The sequence below is a fragment of the Podarcis vaucheri genome (assembly GCF_965113315.1).
Source record: "Podarcis vaucheri genome assembly, chromosome: 5".
Lineage (NCBI taxonomy): Eukaryota > Metazoa > Chordata > Lepidosauria > Squamata > Lacertidae > Podarcis > Podarcis vaucheri.
Window position 1 is genome coordinate 29,253,785 of NC_138763.1, and position 20,417 is coordinate 29,274,201.

Genomic DNA, 20,417 nt, shown 5'->3' on the forward strand with positions numbered 1-20,417 from the left:
GGTGCTGTAGGCTAACTGTTGACAATGTTGGCTGCTCCTTGCTTCAACTCTCTTAACTGAGCATATGCAGGAACATCCTTCCACCAGAATTCATAAAGAAATATGTATCAGTGGATTATATTTACATACTACACTGTTCTAAATTGTTCTTGAAGCTGCTATTTGCCATGTTGGGGAGAACCTACAGGCACCAAACACGTTTCCCCCCGTTGTTCAAATAGCTTCAGGGCAGCAATTTAGACTCCAAAAGGGGGGATAAAATTAGACACCCCCCTTCACAGTGCTGCTTCTCCCCTTGACCAGTCCCACCCTGACAAATGCTTTGAACATAAACAACAAACAAAAAAGTAGGAACAATTATGGTTCTCTGAGTATCAACTTTAATTTGGACCTGAAGCTAGAAAAAATGATGCTTTGCTTTAGATAAACTACATTTGTGTAGATGGCATGATCTGTAGAAGGATAACTAATGTATTACTTAGAAGGAGTAGATAATGACCACATTTGGATGATCATAGCTTGGTTTAATAAACTGAGATAGGAAAGAGCCTCTTTGCTCCCTTAATTGCACAATCCGGCAAACCACCCAGGAAGTCTATTATTAACTACACTTTCTCATTTTGTCCAAACCAGGATACTCTGATTAACAGCTTCAGAACTGTTAAACCAGTTTCAAAAAGTGGCTTAATAACCTGGTTTTAAAGTAAGGAAATATTCCCTCCCAATGCAGTCACCACCAACTAAAAAGCAATATTCATTAGGACTACAACAGAAGAGGATAGTGCAAAACCTCCTCTCCCTACCTGTTGTGATCTCCCCAGTCCTTAGCATAAAAAGTGCATATTAAAAGCAAAGACACATTTAATACCATATTTATTTGGGCCCTCACTTTTAGCATCTAAGCTCCATATTCCTGTCATGTAGGGAGGGAGGAAGAGAGGGAGAAAGAGAGGGAAAGAGGGAGAGAGGGAGAGAGGGGGAGAGAGAGAGAGAGAGAGAGAGAGAGAGAGAGAGAGAGAAGGCAACCCAGTAACAGTTCAATTAGTACTGGGCAGTTGTGCCATGTTTTTCTCAAACGGTGGCCAGAGCACAATGCCGAATGATCAGCCACAGTCGGTTTATTAAAGGATAAGTTGTTTCTAAAGGGCAGGCAAGAGATTCAGGACAAAAAGGGGGAGGGGGGAGAAATCACTTCACGCAATGCACAATTAACTTATGGAACTTGGTGCCAGAAGAGGGGGTGGTGATGCCTGGCTCAAGGCCAGACTACGCAAGATGCTATTAACATGATTAGCAATTGTGTGGATGAATGTCTTTTTAAAAGGAAACTCCAGGTGCGGGACTCAATCCAGATGGAAACCTGGCGTTGAGGGTTTTGGGCTTCAGGCTTTGCCCCCTCACCTGCTACAAGCTGGGAGTGTGGTCTGAGTGCAAGTGAATGAGAGAAAGAGAGAGAGAGAAATCTAGTTGAGAACACAGCAAGGAGCAAAGGGGGTTAAAGGCTCCTTCGCACCCACAGCAAGGCTCTCATGTCTTCATGAGAGCCAGTGTGGTGTAGTGGTTAAGAGCGGTAGTCTCGTAATCTGGGGAACCGGGTTCGCGTCTCCGCTACTCCACATGCAGCTGCTGGGTGACCTTGGGCTAGTCACACTTCTTTGAAGTCTCTCAGCCCCACTCACCTCACAGAGTGTTTGTTGTGGGGGAGGAAGGGAAAGGAGAATGTTAGCCGCTTTGAGACTCCTTAAAGGGAGTGAAAGGCGGGATATCAAATCCAAACTCTTCTTCTTCTTCTTCTTCAATGGAAAAACAACCATTCACACAATCGCTAATAGCATGGATGGCTTATCATCTGGGTAGGCCCTTAGGATGGCTTTGAAACAGGACTAGATAAATTTACAGAGGACATATCTATCCTATGCTGCTTGCATTATAAACGAATGGGACCTTCAGGTTTAGAGGCCTTTGAATAAAAGTTGCTGTTTGAGTAACAGCTGGAGTACGTTGTGTCCTTCAGGCCCTGCATGCATGCTTTCCAAAGGAATCACATTGGCCACTGTTGAAAAGGCTATTCTGAAGTGGCATCCGTTGCACCACAGATCCTCTTATACCCATTTTAATGTATTTTACCTACGGACTGCATTTATACAGCTGCCCTATCACTGGAGTAGATAATTCTATAGGAGTTAACAGGTGGGTTGAATTTTCCATGAAAACATTTTGGAAGAGAAAATATCAAGGATATTCTGAACATCTTAATATGAAATAATTGAGGATTATTCATCATTCTCTAATGTCACTATCAGTGTTTGTTACATTAGCTCACCTTCCAGTAAATTGACATCATAAGAAGAGCTTTCGGGCTTCTGCAGGGCAGGGTACGTATTAAAGAGATTTGCAACGAAGGCCATGTTAAGTTTAGGATTGCCTGCAACCACATCAGCAGGAGTCACAAACTGTTTGCAGCCCAGTTTGTCTGCCTGTTGAAGCATATATTCAGCCCTCCTCAGGTCATTTTTTTCCTTGAAAAAAATATAAAGAGTAAACCTCACACTTCAAAAAATACTAATTTTGACATTTTATATAAAATATCTACATCTTAATATAAGATTGCACTGAACATAAATTACAATTCTCGATTGAGTTGCAGACCAGGAAATTGTTTAGAAACTTATTTTATTTGAGAACTTTTTTGTTTTCAGGATATTTCACTGCACAGAAAAAGCTTGGCTATTTTAGTGTATTTTTGGTTTCTATGGAAGCTGCCCAGAGTGGCTGGAAAAACCCAGCCAGATGGGCGGGGTAAAAATAATAAATTATTATTATTATTATTATTATGTTGTTGTTGTTGTTGTTACAACCTAAGCCAACCAGGTACACCGTCCAGATATTTCGGACCACAACTTCCATGAGTCACAGTCATTACTGCCACGCTGGCTGGAGCCAGTCCAAAAAAGCTAGAATGTACAAGGGTTGGCAAATGTTGACCTAGTGAATCTGCCAGGCTTAAACGTAGCCCACAAACAATGTATTGAAACCTGCCAGAAGCTTAGCAGCTGCCCATTTTTACAATGCTGGCCACTTAGCAAAACCAGTAGGCTTGTCAATATCTTGGTACACAACAATACATGACTGCTGCACTGCATTCAACCTGGTGGGCAGACTACTTGTTGGGCAGGTCTGAATCAAAGCTCAGTGCAAGGTTCAGAAACAAAAGTGTGAAATGACACCTTATTGGAAACACTGGAAGCATATAAAAACCTAAGTTTTTCTCTTTTGGAAACTTCTGATTTTTTAATAAAATCACCTGAACAATTACAAAATGCTGTCAACAGAGTTATGGCTCAACAGAGTTAGTAGATGGCTCATTTTAAAAGCAATATCAACTTAAAGTTTCAAAAGTCCAGACCTTAGCCAGCTATACACAAGATCCATTACAGATGCTCCACAAGTTTTGTGCACTCTGTTGATTTGTGCTTGTAATTCAAAATGGTTTGCAGCTGCTTAGTACAATGACATTCTGCAAACACACACACATATACATACAAAACTTACATTGAGGCCTGAAAGATCAATAACAATAGCCGTTTCTCCACTGTTGCTTCCTTTTGGTGCGATTTGATTCAGCAAATGGTAGTAGGCTCTTGAGTCCTGAAACGAACAATTGAAAAAATCTGAACAAAAGTCCTTGATGCACTCTGACGGGCAGATACTGAGAAAAGGAGAGTCATATTGGCATCAGCTGCAATAGTATGCTTTAGCCTCTCATATAAACTCAACAGGAAAATAAGATTAATTTAGTTCTTCCTGCACCAGAAAGGAACAGAAGAAGCAAAAAACTAGTATTATTTTCTGTTGGGAGCAGCCCAGAGTGACTGGGGAAACCCAGCCAGATGGGCGGGGTAAAAATAAATTATTATTATTATTATTATTATTATTATTATTATTATTATTATTCAACAGATAGCTACTTGAAACTCTTGCAGAAAGCAGAGAAGAACAAGGGTGAATGGCAATGCTGTGATCTAAACAGTATCTCTCTAATTTTGATTAAAATGCAGCTATAAAAATATTTCTTTTATAGTCTTGGCTAGTTCCAGTTGAAAGGTTCTGATTCAAAATTGTTTTGCTTTTATTTGAGAGATCAAGCTATACCTTAATGTCTTGACTAAAGTTGCTTATTCTCTTCCATCCAGCATTATCCAGATGGTAGTTAACCCAACGTAGCAGGAGTTCTTCTGGAGACAGTTTCATTAATTGTTCTAATTCTTCCCCATCACTTAGCAAACCAATAAGAGCTGCAAAAAGAGTTTTCAGGAAAGCTGGTTTACTTTTTTATTTTTTAAAATCATTTAAGATTTCACATATATTTCTCAAACTTTAGAAACTTTAGACAAAAATGAATGCTTTATCATGTATTTCAGACATTATATATTATTACCTTCATTTCTGGAGATTTCTATATCAGCAAAAAGCCCAACTTTAATGATTTGCCACAATAGTCCTAATACCAAATGTGGCTTCCCGTCTTTTAGATCTTGTGATCCAATATTGACTACTGTACAGCCAATAGCTGATGCAGAATTTAGTGCAAGATCTAGGTTTTCCTAAAAGGAAAAATAAAAAATGCATTTTGACCTTGACAATAACTACAAATGCAAAAACATACAAGTATAATAAAATGGTAATGAGGAAAAACAAAGGATGGGTGGTATCAAAGTAATATGTCCCATCTATGCAAGTATTTCTGCTTGCATACATCTCAAATCTGCTCTGGAGGATTGGGGGAACCCCTAGATCAGATTTAGGGGGTGCCCAGGGAAGTTCCCATTGTCCAAGCAGAAATCCTTGTGCTGATGGGAATGTGACTTAGTTCTACTTTGCACTGACGCTGATGGGGCTTCTAGCAAAGATTTGTATGAGTTTTTCAGAAAGTCATTTGTTGTTGTTGTTGTTTAGTCGTGTCCGACTCTTCGTGACCCCATGGACCAGAGCACACCAGGCACTCCTGTCTTCCACTGCCTCCCGCAGTTTGGTCAAACTCATGCTGGTAGCTTCGAGAACACTGTCCAACCATCTCGTCCTCTGTCGTCCCCTTCTCCTTGTGCCCTCAATCTTTCCCAACATCAGGGTCTTTTCCAGGGAGTCTTCTCTTCTCATGAGGTGGCCAAAGTATTGGAGTCTCAGCTTCAGGATCTGTCCTTCCAGTGAGCTCTCAGGGCTGATTTCCTTAAGAATGGATAGGTTTGATCTTCTTGCAGTCCATGGGACTCTCAAGAGTCTCCTCCAGCACCATAATTCAAAAGCACCAATTCTTCAGCGATCAGCCTTCTTTATGGTCCAACTCTCACTTCCATACATCACTACTGGGAAAACCACAGCTTTAACTATACAGACCTTTGTTGGCAAGGTGATGTCTCTGCTTTTTAGCTTTTTAGAAAGTCTTTTTAGAAAGTCACTAAGCTTTTTAGAAAGTCATTAAGGTAACTTAAATGATGGAAATCAATGGTGTCTGAATAACTATTCCAGTATTATCTTCTGAAATGCCTATCCAGGTCACTAAACCAGATGGAGAACAGGCACTATCTGTTATTGCTACTTTTACCTTGTTAGTCATTAAAAGAGCCATTGTCAGAAGACCCCAGAGAACATGTACTCTAGGGTTTCCAAATTATTTCTATAGCAATATAGAAATTAGACATGCTTTGCTCTGTAAATGTAGTATCCACGTAACAAAACTGCTTATTGGAGCAATACAAGGTCATACCACGTGGCACAAATTCACAATGGCTTTGCAACAACAAAAAATGTAGAAATGTTCCCAGAAGCTATCTATAATCAGAGGTTTACATATCTTTGTTTTCGGGAAGTGGTAGTTATAGGGCTACAACAACAGATGAAAATAAAAGAACTGGAAATTTAAACTACAGTGGAACCTCAGTTCTCAAAAGCCTCAGTTGTTGAACGTTTCGCTTACGTTTTTGAACGTTTTTCGGAACTTGAACGTGTGACATGGCTTCTGCTGAGTGCAAGAAGCTCTTGCAACCAATGGGAAGCCACGCCTTAGTTGTTGAATGTTTTGGAACTCGAACTGTCTTCCGGAATGGATTATGTTCAATAACCGAGGTTCCACTGTACCACAATAATGCACTGTTCTCATTTTTTATTTTGCAAAGTACTTTCAAGCAGTCCTTCTGAGGTAGATTTGAAATACTTAGGTTAGGGTTGTGCTGTACTCACAGATATAGTGAATGGAGTAAGCTTCTTCTTATTAATAGCTCTTTCATCAATTGTATCTGGTTGGGATAGGTTAATCATTTTGCTGGGGAAGAAAAGGGAAATATTTAATTACAACTTTCTGAAAAATTATTATCAGTCTCATGGAAAGGACAATTTTAGCCTTCAGCTACTTCAACAATTAAAAAGGATTTTGGCATACCAAACTGGCATACCAAACTCCATCTACAGTGGTACATCAGGTTACATACACTTCAGGTTACACACTCCACTAAGCCAGAAATAGTGCTTCAGGTTAAGAACTTTGCTTCAGAATGAGAACAGAAATTGTGCAGTGGCGGCACAATGGCAGCAGGAGGCCCCATTAGCTAAAGTGGTGCTTCAGGTTAAGAACAGTTTCAGGTTAAGTACGGACCTCCGGAACGAATTAAGTACTTAACCTGAGGTACCACTGTATAGCATAACATCAATAGCATAAAAACTACTACTGGAAACTGTAGGACTACAAGGAAGTAGGAAAATGGAATATTAACAGTGAAGGCATATATGACTCTCTGTAGAGTTTGGGCAACTTCACAATGGATTGTATATAATGAAGATTATATATATTGCTAGAAAAGAAGGTTTGCATTTCTTCAATTAGTAAAATATATTTTATTGTTGTTTCTAAAAATTATACCCTGCTTTTCCCTTTCACAAAGGAGTGGATCAAAGTCGATTACAAATAAAAAGCAACAATCAAGTCATTAAAAATACATTCACTCCATCATTGAAAAATGTAGGTTAACAAAACTGAAAGCGCCAGCAAAAAGCAAAAACACAAAACAGTACTAAGAAACCAATGCATGAAACATCAGCTTGCAATTTGAGCTTTTTTGCTGAATAAATGCAATCTACCTGATTGTCTCAATGGAAAACCTGAGACCAGCAGACACTATGGAACACATCACCACGGAGTGTTTGCATATTATGTTTTTGTAAACATTATGTGAACAAAATGCATGGCTGACTCACTGCTCATGATAGGAGTGAAATAAACCATGAATGCAAGCTTATTTATTTGAACAAGCTATACACTGCTTACCTACAATAGTCTATAAGTTACAATACAATTAGCCCTAAGTCAATCACTTCATGGTTTCTTTCTTTCTTGGTCATGATTTACTGCTACATACGAACAAGGCTAATGTCATTTATATGTAGATACAAAAGAGACTGATACCAGCTAACAGCAATTATTTATAATTGCCTCTTCTTGTGTTTATGAAACCACCACTCATGCAGTGAGTGCCAACAGCTATATAACAAAAAAACAAGCCTTCTAAGAAACAAGAAGGGTATAATAGCATGTTCAGGGGAACCCTGAGGCTTGTAGAAATACAAAAAGGAATAAAGCATGAGGAAGCAAAACAAAAACAATATACAGTCCAATAAGGACCACAGAATGCACTGTCTCTTCTCTGGGGGACAGGCAGGAAGAGAGAAATTGGGAGAAAGGGAAGCAACAGGTGCCCTGCCTGGAGGAAACAGGTGATTGCAACCCTAAACAGGGACATTCTTTTTAGCCTGTAACATTTTGCTGCAGCTCCCACCTTTTATATTCTATTAAGGAGTATGTGGGGCAGTGCAGAAGCTTCAAAATGAAGGCAACAAAGGCTTTAATTCCTATTCATTTCATCGAGAGAAATAAGAATACACTTAGCTGTCTCACTGAAAATCAGCGAGTTCTCATCATGCTTAACTGGATCATGCTTCATGCATTTCAACATGAAAACTCACCAGTCAGCTTGGTTTTTTTGTGATTATTTTTTTTAAAACCCAATGTAATGCTAAACATACCAAAGGAGGATGCCATCAGCAAGTGACTTAAAAAGGCTATCATCTGTTGGATCCATAGGGAGAAGGTGCTTACAGTCTGGGTCATCGTGAAGAGCCTTGTTTATCCAGTTAACAAAAGCAACCTTTTCCTCCTCTGGAAAAAGGAAGAGAAAAATCTTAATCTAAAAACCAGGACAATTACAAAACATAATCACAAACTGAAACTGAAAGGGACTCAATGGTCCATCCAGTCCAAGACTTGAGGAAAGAGATTCTATAGCACAATTCTTCGGCAGATTGTCCCACTTCTGAACAAGTGGTTAGGAAGTTGTAATATTTCTCATATACAGCTTCTCCAGTCTATCACAGGGTTGCCATACGTCCAGAATTTCCCAGCCATAGCCAGTATTCGGCCCTCATAAGGAGCATCCAGGCGGAAAATGCTTAAATGTCCAGGAAAATCAGGGCGTCTTATGGCCCATGCTGGAAGTGTAGACTTTAACAAATTTCATTAAAAAAAAGCTTAAAAACCTCAATTGATGCATTCAGCGTCAAATGACCACAGAATGCTGGCCATTTTGGCTGGTGCTGATGACAGCTTGAACCCAACAACATCTAAAGGACATCTTGTTGCCTATCCCTGATGTAGAATTTAACATGGTCCGAATATCCTTATGCACCAAGGAATACGTGTATCCAGAGAATACTTTTAAATTATAAAATATAATGTTACTCTGGAAAGTGAACTTTAGTATACAGTGATTTAATTTTTGTTTTAATATTTGCTCTGGCATACATATCAGATTCTCCAGAGAGCGCAGTAAGAATTATTGAGAAAATCCAGCAGGTCAGCCTTGAAATATCAGCGCTTCAGCCATTTTCTACTATTCAATATAAATGCTACCTTTACTTCTACAGGATTTTTTTATTTGAACAAATGACAGGTTATTTACCTGAATAAGAGTGTTGGGTCCCCTCGCTAGAAATTGGTGATGTTCCTCCAATTGCAGTAATTCCCTTTTTCTTGTTTATGGATTTCCGGAAGGATTTGCTAATATCTTTACTTTTCAGTTCCTGAATAACCTGGAACAAAACAGAGAGGAACAGTTTCTACATGCCAGACTCAACAACAGAAAATATGATGCACAAGAGCTACCCGAGGAAAGCGCTTACCTATGTACAGAGGCTAGAGGACTGCATTGAAAAATTCAGAGAATTATGAATTTTGAAGGATAACAGCGTATAAAGTTGCATATTGCTCTGGAAATTTCTAATTAGGCAAGTTCATATTTAAATGCAAACAGAACTTAATTTCTCTCACACTCCTTCCACCTTCCAATTCTTTTCCAACCAGTCCAAATAACCACTTAACCCAACCACAGTATGTTTTAATAAAGCTGTAATGTCAAATCAGCAATGTAGGAAAAGGGAAGAAAATAAGAGAAAGGAGAGGGAGGAAATAACTAAACAGGGTGAAATAGAAAGAAGTGGGCAAGTGTACATCTTCCTGGAAGGGACTCTATAGAATAAGGAAATATATCACTAGTGCAAAATATAACACTGATTTCTTCTCTCTCTCTCAAAAGTGCATGCAAAGATACTGTGATTTCAGATTATGCTAAAGCAGCACTTTGATTTTTTTTAAAATGATGCAAATATGTTTAGGATAATTTTACATTATCGTTATCAGCTAAAGCTGCATAATAGAAGCTGAAGCTGCATAATAGCCAATCAACTATGTAACCATTAAGCTCTTTTTCCTTTCAGACATTACTAGAGATTGCTAATTACAGTCTATATGGTATATTCACCCATCATCCCGTTCAATTATGCAAGCCCTCCCTATCTTACGATGAGACACTTTGAAAAGTTCCATCTTTTAATAGGCTATATTATTCCTCCATCATTAATCTTTAAAATGCACTACTTCCAAAGTGCTTTTAAATGCTATTTTTAAAAAAAACAACACAGGTTAGCTGTCACTTTGTAAAAACAAAAATGCTCTGCGCCGCTTTTATGAAGTCTGAAAATATTACCTGGTTGATAAATGTTTCTTTGTTAGTCCTGGGCTCTTATAACACATCTGTTAAATGGCTAGCATCCAGAAGCAACCAAGTAGTTTATTAATACAAAAAGAGCAGCAACACAAGTGATACTCTTATTCATGTCTACTCAGAGTTAAGTTCCACAGGCTGCAATAACAGCTTATTTCTATGTAAGCGTGTACAGACCTGCAGCCTTAAGGAGTAATCCAATACTAGAAATACGCTGTCTGAGGGGCTGTAGAAGGTGGAAGCCCCTCTATGCCCATTGCACACCATATATGCCACCAACGTAACAGAACAATACACACCCTACCAGCACATCTGATGTGCTGGTTAAAGTGTGCCAAACAAATGGCTGAAATAGAGTTATGGGGAAGATCGGGGCAGCATGGGCAAAAGCATTGTGGTTTCCAGTAACTGCTTTCCAGTTGCTGCTGCTAACTGTGGAGGCAGAGCATAGCAATCATGGCTAATAACCATCAATAGATCTCTTCTTTATCTGTTGAGCTAAAGTGCATGTAAGATTTGGCAGCTATTGCATCCTCCCTCCCTCTCTCTCTCTCTCTCTCTCTCTCTCTCTCTCTCATACACACACACCCTGCCAGCAATGCTTCTTATATAGGATTGCTCAGTTTGTTGTAGCAAAAGCAGTAAAATATTCTTCCACCAGGTTGAAGATCAACACATTTATTGTGGCATGAGCTTTCACTGAAAAAAGTCTATTTTAGCGGATACATTTGATAAAGAAGTATCTTCCATTTATTATCAGAACTATAAACCTTTAAATTGTTATTCTGAGTGTGTCTGGTCACAAGCTTTTTCTTCCAAACCCAAGAGCATTTATGAATACCAGTGAATGTTATGGAAGCAGGAACCCTATAGCTATTCCTCAACTAATGTGGCAGGCAAATCCATTCTTTTACTGATCACATTCCTGGTGTGCTGATACAGTACATAAAGGTGTGTTGTGTAAAGCAAAGCTACAGTATGTAACCCAATATGCTTCTAAAAGCACAGTTTAGTAATGGCCTCATGCTTCATTTATAACCAACAGTACTAAACTAGTTTACTATGGGTAAACAACAAAGCCCGAGAAAGTGGTTCACTTACTGATACAAATTCTTCGAAGTTGATTTTGCCATCCTTGTTGTTATCAGCCACTGCTATAATTTTTTCTACAATTTCCCGGACTTTATAGCCAGGCAAGGGAAGGCTTGCTTCTTTGAAAAGATCCTGAAGTTCGTAATCACTGACATATCCACTGTTATCGATATCTGTAAAGATAAAAGATCATACCTGAGGAATCACTTATCCTCACATGAACCTACCCAGAACCTGCATTCATCATTCAAGGCCCTTTGTTGTGTGCCTCCCGCAAGGGGAGCTGCAGAAGGTGGCAACATGAGAACAGGCCTTTTCAGCGATGGCTTCCTGGTTGTGGAATGCTCTCCCCTGGGCACAACATACATTTTATTTTTTTCCCAACCTGCTGTTTTGTACAAGTCAGGTATATTGGAAAACTTGTATCTCAAAGCTAAAAACAAATGGCTGTGAATAGAATGGATATCAGGCTTCTGGAACTTGTAGGAACCACAACCTTATTTTTGGGTGACCCCGTTTTTATTCTAGACTGCCAGCAAACTCAGGTGGCTGAGTGCCTACTACAGAGAATGGCAGCCCTTTTTCAACAGTCAACTAAATTGGGGGAGAAATCCAAAGTTGCTGTCAGCTTCCTCACTCCTGCCAGAAGATTGCCTAGCTGTCTCTTGAGATACTTATACCTTCCTATATTGACAATGGACAGCTGACTGTTTTTGTAAAGCAATGAATGTTATACTCTTTCTGGGTACCTTATGTTGCCTTATTCCAATACTAAAATCTCAATTTTCACTGAAGTATAATTTTTCAGAGGCTATTTAAAAAAAGAACACAGTATGCTTGTTTGTTGTCTGCAAGCCTTGTGGATAAAGAGAACCTAAAGAAGCCAGAAGCTTTCTGGAACCATTTCAGAAAGCTGAGCCCTAAAGGTGTACGAAGGAGAAGAGCAACAATTTATAGCCTCAGTTAAGCATGCTATTGATTTTTCTTTTTTTCAAGTGACAAAATTATCATAACCTTTAGCTGTAGAGTTATTTATTAACAGTAGCCTCTACAAAATAAGCAAGTATCACAAAGTACAGTTCTCTTGAACTAAAAATGAAGAGCAGTATGAGGAAGGAAGGGAATCCTAAAAGATTAATCCATAGACCTTCAATTGCTTCAAAATATTAGTTTACATTCTATTATAAATATTGATGGGAACTGTGGTCTTTGATGTGAAGCTGGATATAATCAAGATTATTATTCTCAAGAAAAAGCAGTGAATATGGTTGGATCTGAAGGTTCCCTTCCACTGAAGGAAGCTGTCCTTCCATTGGAGAATGAGAACCAAATCAAATTGGGATATTTCAAATAAATGTTGTAGTAATGTTTGTTTTTTTAATTCCTCATAAAAATATAGCAATGTTATGATTCAAAATCAGTTTCCCTTTATTTTTTTAAGAAAGAGAGAGGATATTTCATGCATAGCTAGCACATTCAAATGCTTAAATTTCCTCATACTTACAGTGGTGCCTCGCAAGACGAAATTAATTCGTTCCGCAAGTCTCTTCGTCTTGCGAGTTTTTCGTCTTGCGATGCACGGTTTCCCATAGGAATGCATTGAAAATCAATTAATGCGTTCCTAGGGAAACCGCCTTCAGACCAGGTCTGGGGACAGTCTGTCCCCGGACCTCTTCTGAAGGCTGGGGGGGGGGACAAGGGCTTTTCTTCCCACCCCCAGCATTTTAAAAAACCCCGGGAAAGTGGAGGACTTCTCCGCTGTCCGGGCAATCTTAAAATGCTGACGGGCAGCATTTTAAAATCGCCCCGGGACAGCGGAGGACTTCTCCGCTGTCCGGGGCGATTTAAAAGGCCCTGGAAAGGCAGGCAGGGGGGACAAAGACTTTTGCCCCCCGCCAGCCTTCAGAAGGTGTTCCCGCCCCCCCGCCCCGCTTCAGAGCGAAGCAACTCGAAAACGAAAAAACCTTTCATTTTGCGAGTTTTTCATCTCGCGAGGCGTTCGTCTTGCGGGGTACCACTGTATATCCTTCCCTTTCTCCCAATGAAATCACAGAACAGATTGTAATACGGAGTATGACATACATGGCACAACAATAAAAAGTAAAACTAACATCATGATAACAACGTTATACAAAGTGGTAGCGGCAGCAAAAATGCAGATTACACTCCAAAGGCCCAGGTAAACATGGTTTACACCTTGTACCTACATGCAGCCAACATGGGCAACAACTTAATCTCATTTGGGAATGAGTTCCATAACTGCAGAGTCACCACAATGAGTGGCCTGTTGTGGAAGCTGCCCACAAATACAGGAATCACTCATAACTAATCACAAATGTCTTTAAACTAAAGGGACAGAGACAGCCTATGAAACATGGCATGCCTCTTTAAATGGCAATCTGTTTGGCCATCCCAGAACAGGACAGCTCAAAGGGCCTGCAAAAGCTCTGCACACATACCTATTTTACTGAATGCTTCTTTTAGTTCCTCCAGTTCCTCACGAGAAATGGTTGTTATGTTATTCTCCATCTCTTGATTTCCAGTTGTTTTCAGTTCTTTATTCCTAAGGATAATCAACAATGCATGTAACAAAGCATACTCTAGATAGAAAGACACAAGCAACTGAGCAATGGAAATGTGCAGTAAAAGGTAAAGGTAAAAGTAAAGGGACCCCTGACCATTAGGTCCAGTCATGACCGACTCTGGGGTTGCGATGCTCATCTCGCTTTATTGGCCGAGCGAGCCAGCATACAGCTTCCGGGTCATGTGGCCAGCATGACTAAGCCACTTCTGGCAAACCAGAGCAGTGCACAGAAACGCCGTTTACCTTCCCGCCGAAGCGGTACCTATTAATCTACTTGCACTTTGACGTGCTTTCGAACTGCTAGGTTGGCAGGAGCAGGGACCGAACAACGGGAGCTCACCCCGTCACAGGGATTCGAACCGCCAACCTTCTGATCAGCAAGTCCTAGGCTCTGTGGTTTAGCCCACAACACCACCCAATATTATGTCAATTAGTATTTCCAACCTATGCTATTTTGAGTACCTAGACACCACAACCAAACCAGGGCTACTACCTGCTTTATTCCCATAGTTCTCACCATGCAGATACAACTTTATCAGTAACAACAGCTGGCCCAATGAATGTCTCCTGAATGATGACAGAAGCAGTGGTGTAGTGGCAATTTAGCAGTGCAGGAGCTCATCATGACAGCCCCTATAGCCATGTCCACAGACAGTCCAAAAAAACAGGGAAGGTGATACAGCAAGCAGAAGGCCCCAGATTCAGTCTTCAGCATGTCCAGGTAGGACCAGGAATGTTCCCTACCTGAACCCCAATAGACCCTTTGCCAGTTAGTGTAGACAATAATATGCTAGACAGAGCAGTGGTCTGACTCAACATAAGGCAGCTTCCTGAAAAATGCAGCAACTGTGCTGATCCAAGATATATTACACCACTCCTAAGAGCAGCACTAAATTGCAGCTGAGTTACAGACTAGTAAATTGGCAAAGGGCCATACAGCGATTAGCACGTTGGACTTTGGTTTGGAAGCCTGAACTCACACCCATGAATGGCCATAATGTTCACAGTCTTACTTAGGCTAGTCACTGACTCAACTAAGCCTATCCCAGGGTTACTATGAGAATGGGTGGCGCTGTGGTCTAAACCACTGAGCCTCTTGGGCTTGCTGATCAGAAGGTCGGTGGTTCGAATCCTTGCAATGGAGTGAGCTCCCATTGCTCTGTCCCAGCTCCTGCCAACCTAGCAGTTCGAAAGCACACCAGTGCAAGTAGATAAATAGGTACCGCTGTGGAGGGAAGGTAAATGGAATTTCCATGTGCTGTGGCTTCCATCACAGTGCTCCATTGCACCAGAAGCAGTTTAGTCATGCTTGCCACATGACCGGAAAGCTGTCTGTGGACAAATGCCGGCTCCCTTGGCCTGAAAGTGAGATGAGCGCCACACCCCATAATCGCCTTTGACTGAACTTAACTGTCTAGGGGTCCTTTACCTTATGAGAATAAAGTGGGGTAACCCACACTCAAGTGTGCCAGTGTGACCTCAAAAAGAACATGAGAAGGGCCTACTGGATCAGGCCATCGTCCTGTTCTCTCAGAGGTCAACCACAATCCATCATGCTTAGCAGCCAATGAGAGCCTGATCCTCCTTATTCTCTCTTAAAGCCATCCAGGTTGGTGGCCATTGCTGCCTCTTGCAGGAGTGAATGCCAGTTTAATTACACACGGTGTATAGGGAAGGGACAAAAGTTTGTCTCCATCGACTTTCACCGTACCAGGCATAATTTCCATCATGAACGATGAGCAAGATAAAGATGTGTATGTTAAACTGCAAAGTAGCACACAGCCTGCTATTTCACGTGCTGGTGAAGCTCATTACAAACCGACGACAAGAAAGCAATCTGTATTTTCCAACATGTCCTTTAATATGACACTTTTGTGTCTCTTAAAATAGTGCAAGAAAGGCTTTCACCAGGTAGATGAATGAATACAGCAGATGGTGTAAAACAGGCACGTCCAAAATCCATTTTGGGGGCCTAATCCAGCCTGCCGGTCGGTTTAATCCGGCCCCTGTGGCAGTTTATTTCCTGGGGTAAAATCCCCCAAAAAGCTCAACAACTTCAATCCTAAGAAAAGCTCAGCAACTTTGGGGTACAGTTGTAAAAAAAAAAGCTCAACAACAACAATGTTCACTTCATCAAATCTGGCCCTCTTTGAAAAAAGTTTGGGCACCCTGGTGTAAAATCAAGGTCAGTGACTACTGCAACATGTCCTTGATAAATAATGGTGCATAAATAGCAGATTTATTCCAGATTCTCTCACATATAACTCCACTTTATTATTTACTCTGCAATGCTTACTCAATGTTTTTGAATTATTGCGACCAAGAGGGGCACTCTTGCACTATTGTACAACAAAGGCAGGAGTGGGGGGCGGGGACCTGGAACTTTTGTGGCATGAAAAGTTACAGCAGGAAGTTAAAGGACATTTGCTGATGTAAAACAAGGCAGCATGACTGCCCCAAAACTTTCACAGGCACCATTGAAAGCAGGATCACATATAACTGCCCCAATCCTACTTTATCAGCCACTTACATTTTGTAAAGCATGGTAATTTATGCAATTAATATCACATCTAGCCTGGCCCTTAACTGCCAAAAGCTACGGGACAGAAAGATTAGCTCTAGGATGCTTTGGGAGCTTTTATTGCAAGAGAAAACTGGACAGACCACTGGCAGTGATGCTTTATGTACACAATGGGGTGGAGGAGAAAGTACAGGCAAGCTGCATAATATGAACCAATAGTTGCCTCCCAACAATATTATCCTTTTCCTTCCCTTTATGCAAACAAAATAAAACAAAAATAGTAATGTTAATATGCACATGGCTCATTGTCTACTGCAGGCACCAAACTGAACACAAACGGTGAATGGAGTCCATGATGATCTCAGTAGCTTTATCTACAGAAAAACAAAACAAAACAACCACCAGGGTAATTTAATTGTTAAAGTCGTGATTAGAGACCATTTCCAGGTGACCCAACAGTGAACTTTAGCCAGGCAACGAATGGAGAAAGGGCTTTTTTGTGGTGGCACCCCTAATTCTGGACTGTTCTCCTCAAAACTGTTCCTTGGGCTCCCAGCTTGAGGAACTTTAGCTGGTAGACTAAAACTTTTCTGTTTGTCTAGGCCTGGGATGCCCAACATGGTGCCCATGGGCTGCAAGGCACCCTCTGACACCCCGCTTGGTACCCAAGGCCCACCTGCCCCTCCCATTTAAAAATAATAATAATAATTGAGGAGGTATATGGGGTTGTTCGGTTGAGCAGCTTGCGTTCTTTTTCCCCTGAGTATTATTTTGGGGATTGTGTGCAAATGTTAGTAAGCATTATACAGGCAACAATCCAAACAGCAAATATAATTTTTTGTCTAAATAATATTTGAGCTATTTGTAACAATTTTTAAGCAATGATCATATAATACTATGCTCTGACCTTATTAGGATTAAAAGTACGTTTTCTAGAAATCCCATCTTGGGGGAGTTGTGAATTTTCTGTCCCGTTATTCTGTCACTATTTTGCTACTTACACTAAAATGATTCAAGGTGGGATCTTGGAGTATGATTTTTAAAAAGACAGAAATGGGGGGGGGGATACAAGTTGCAATCCTATGCATTTCGACTTGGAAGTAAATCTTATTGAATTTATTGGACCTTCTGAACAAACATTCTGGAGATTGTGGGTGCTTCCTGAACAGACAATAAACCTGGCTCCAGAAGTAGGGTTTGCAGTAAGTGTTCTGCAGTTTGCTTGTGAAAAGCAGCAGTACTGCAGTTGGGACAGGCAGAGAGAGAGAAGGTGAATGCAGAGGGACAGAAAAAACTGCAAGTTGGTGGGAAGTGGAGTATTTTGCAGTGCTGGGCATCCTTCTGGGGATCTGATGCAAGTGAGCAAATCTGTTGTCTTGCTGGACTCTCTGTGTACCTCAGCTTATGCTCTGCTTGTACATTTGTAAAGAATTACAGTATTACAAAGATGCTGATATTCTTTCCTTCAAAGGAAACTAAACTCAGTAGAGCCGCCTGTGGAATGTCTTGTCAACACCATGGGTGGAATTCAACAAACTTGTTTGTGCTAATATGAGGATTAGTGTTAGTGCAAGGGGATTTATTCATCTCTGAAAAGCCAGGTGGGCTGAAAACAATATCTTTCCAGCATCTAGTGCTATGGGCAATGCTCCCCTGAATTCAGAGAATATAGAGTGAAAACTGGTTCATTTGTTGCTGCTGTTCACAGAACAACGACCAGGAAATGTGCCATCTCATCCGATACTTTGATTCTTCAGAATGTACTTTGATAACACTTTGCATATTTATGAAGACAAGACCCATTCATCTCTTATGTTTTAAAGATCTATACTACACTGTTATTGTCACAAGACGATGATTCGTATAAATAAAACTCAAGACAAGCAAAATAATGTGATTTGTATCCTCTTGACACTCATCATTTGTAGTGGCTACATTTTAAGCATGCTTGTGAGAAAGTTCCATTACAATTGTGCTTCCTGTAAGTAAAACTTGGTTGAATACCACTCACTGGCTTTAAACTCCCAGGTCCATTTCCACAGTCATAAAACACTCAGTCCAGAGCAGGCCCATTCAGCATTTTAATGGGTTATCACAAACTAGTTCTTAACTTTCACAATCAGCCTCTCTTGAATTACACCAGAGAGGTCAGCAACCTTAGATCTGAGTCTTAGAATCATAGAATCTTAGAATCATAGAATCATAGAGTTGGAAGAGACCACAAGGGCCATCGAGTCCAACCCCCTGCCAAGCAGGAAACAAAAGAAGAAGAATTGGAAAACCCTTATTTATTACCCTCAATCCTTAAAACAAATTTTGAAGAATATTCACTGTTTAAAAAACAAACTGAAAATCTTGGGTGGCCTACAAAGACTTCTGAGAGAAAAAAGCTGCTGTTAAAGGGGGGGGGGAGAGAGAGAGAAAACTTACAAACTAGAGACAGTTCAAACACGCAATTATAATTGGCAAAGCTGGCTTAGCAACCAGATTTTCTAGCTCACATTTTAATGGGCACGAGAAGCCAAAATTTAGGACAGCTTTCTCATAGGAACATATTTCAAACAGGTAGAAAGCATAGTTTTAGATTATTCCATATCTGTGACAATGTGACTACACTTCTCTCACTGGTGCTACATTCTGAGAAAGTTCCATATTTGAAAGCCACATTCTACAGTGGTACCTCAGGTTACATACGCTTCAGGTTACAGACTCTGCTAACACAGAAATAGTGCTTCAGGTTAAGAACTTTGCTTCAGGATGAGAACAGAAATCGTGCTCCGACAGCGCAGCAGCAGAGGGAGGCCCCATTAGCTAAAGTGGTGCTTCAGGTTAAGAACAGTTTCAGGTTAAGAACGGACCTCCAGAACGAATTAAGTACTTAACCCAAAGTACCACTGTATATAAAATTATGTCCAGTTTGTCGATTTTGAGCTCCTGGAAATACTGGCTCCACAGGTCGGTGAAGCTGCAAGTATAATCAGTTCAAGTCCTTGCCAAAGCAGGACTAGGCCATACACGCTAATGCTAAAGATTAGCACAGCAGATCAAGATACAGAGCCACTGACTATGCTATTTAGTCTCTCATTAGTGAGATCTAAAATATAATTCTCAAACACAGATTTGCACTATTGCTGCCAAATCTCACTGTGTTGGGGATATGTGTGTGTGTGTGTGTGTGTGTGTGTGTGTGTATGTGTTTCCTTCATACTATGTTTTAAGAAAGTCAGCAATGCCTATTTCATGAGATGTAGGTTACTTTCACAACTAAAAATAGAAGTCAGTGCCCTTGGATATAAAGGATAACTTGCCTGACTGCAGGAGTTGGGGGAAGCTAGCTAGAAGTATAAAAGTTAAGCACCTGTGTGAGTTTAGCAACAGGACAAGACGGCAAGGGAGGTGAACCTTCCCCCTTCCTTTTCGTTCTTACAAAGCCCTGCTTCCTACATGAACAGACCCAGCAAACCAACAGTAGTTACGAAGGCTATGGATGGGTGAATGTGTCAGTTTCATTTTATCTCATTTTCTCACTCTCCCAGCCTTCAGTTCAGTTCTCCACATTTCCATATCCATCTGTACTATTATTTTTTTTTAAAAAATAATCCTTGTGAAAATTCATCAGCACTTTAGTCCATTTCCCCAAAAAGACACCTATTTTGCAAAACAATTCCCCCAAAAATAATGCATTTCTGTATGTTATTTTCACCAATATATGCATTTATATGCACACGCTACCCTAGTATATGCATACCCTAGTATATGCATATTTGTACACAGAGAACTACACTGCAAAATTTGGAGAAGTGTGAACTCATCTGCAGTTTGGTTCCTGCTTTGTTTCGCAAAGTGTGAATTCAGCAAGTTGACCTTTAAGTGCGAACTCAGTCAGATTTCTCCTCCATCCCTAATGAAGACCATTAATGCCTACTAGCTGTGGTGGCTTTAGGCTACGTCCAGGATCAGAGGCATACCAGTTTCTGCACATGAAGAAAACCCTCAAATCCTGTCTGAGATACACTGTCCAAATGGCCAATATATCCGATTTCATACAAACACTTTAATTTGGCTACTTTTGGAAATATTTCAGTTTTATTAGCTTTCATAAAATTGAAACCAA

At 40.4% G+C, this 20,417-nt stretch overlaps 1 protein-coding gene across 1 annotated transcript in view; it reads right to left on the bottom strand.

The window, feature by feature from the left end:
- Nucleotides 1–20,417, bottom strand: part of PLS1 (plastin 1) — a 56,942-nt gene that overhangs the window by 17,230 nt on the left and 19,295 nt on the right. Inside the window, exons 2-10 of the mRNA XM_082224212.1 lie at nt 13,658–13,761; nt 11,208–11,371; nt 9,006–9,135; nt 8,074–8,206; nt 6,238–6,319; nt 4,439–4,604; nt 4,153–4,295; nt 3,553–3,648; nt 2,324–2,519 (exon numbers count right to left, since the gene is read on the bottom strand). Of these exons, the coding sequence (XP_082080338.1) occupies nt 2,324–2,519; nt 3,553–3,648; nt 4,153–4,295; nt 4,439–4,604; nt 6,238–6,319; nt 8,074–8,206; nt 9,006–9,135; nt 11,208–11,371; nt 13,658–13,727 (1,180 nt within the window). The 5' untranslated portion in view covers nt 13,728–13,761. The remainder of the gene's footprint in view (nt 1–2,323; nt 2,520–3,552; nt 3,649–4,152; nt 4,296–4,438; nt 4,605–6,237; nt 6,320–8,073; nt 8,207–9,005; nt 9,136–11,207; nt 11,372–13,657; nt 13,762–20,417) is intronic.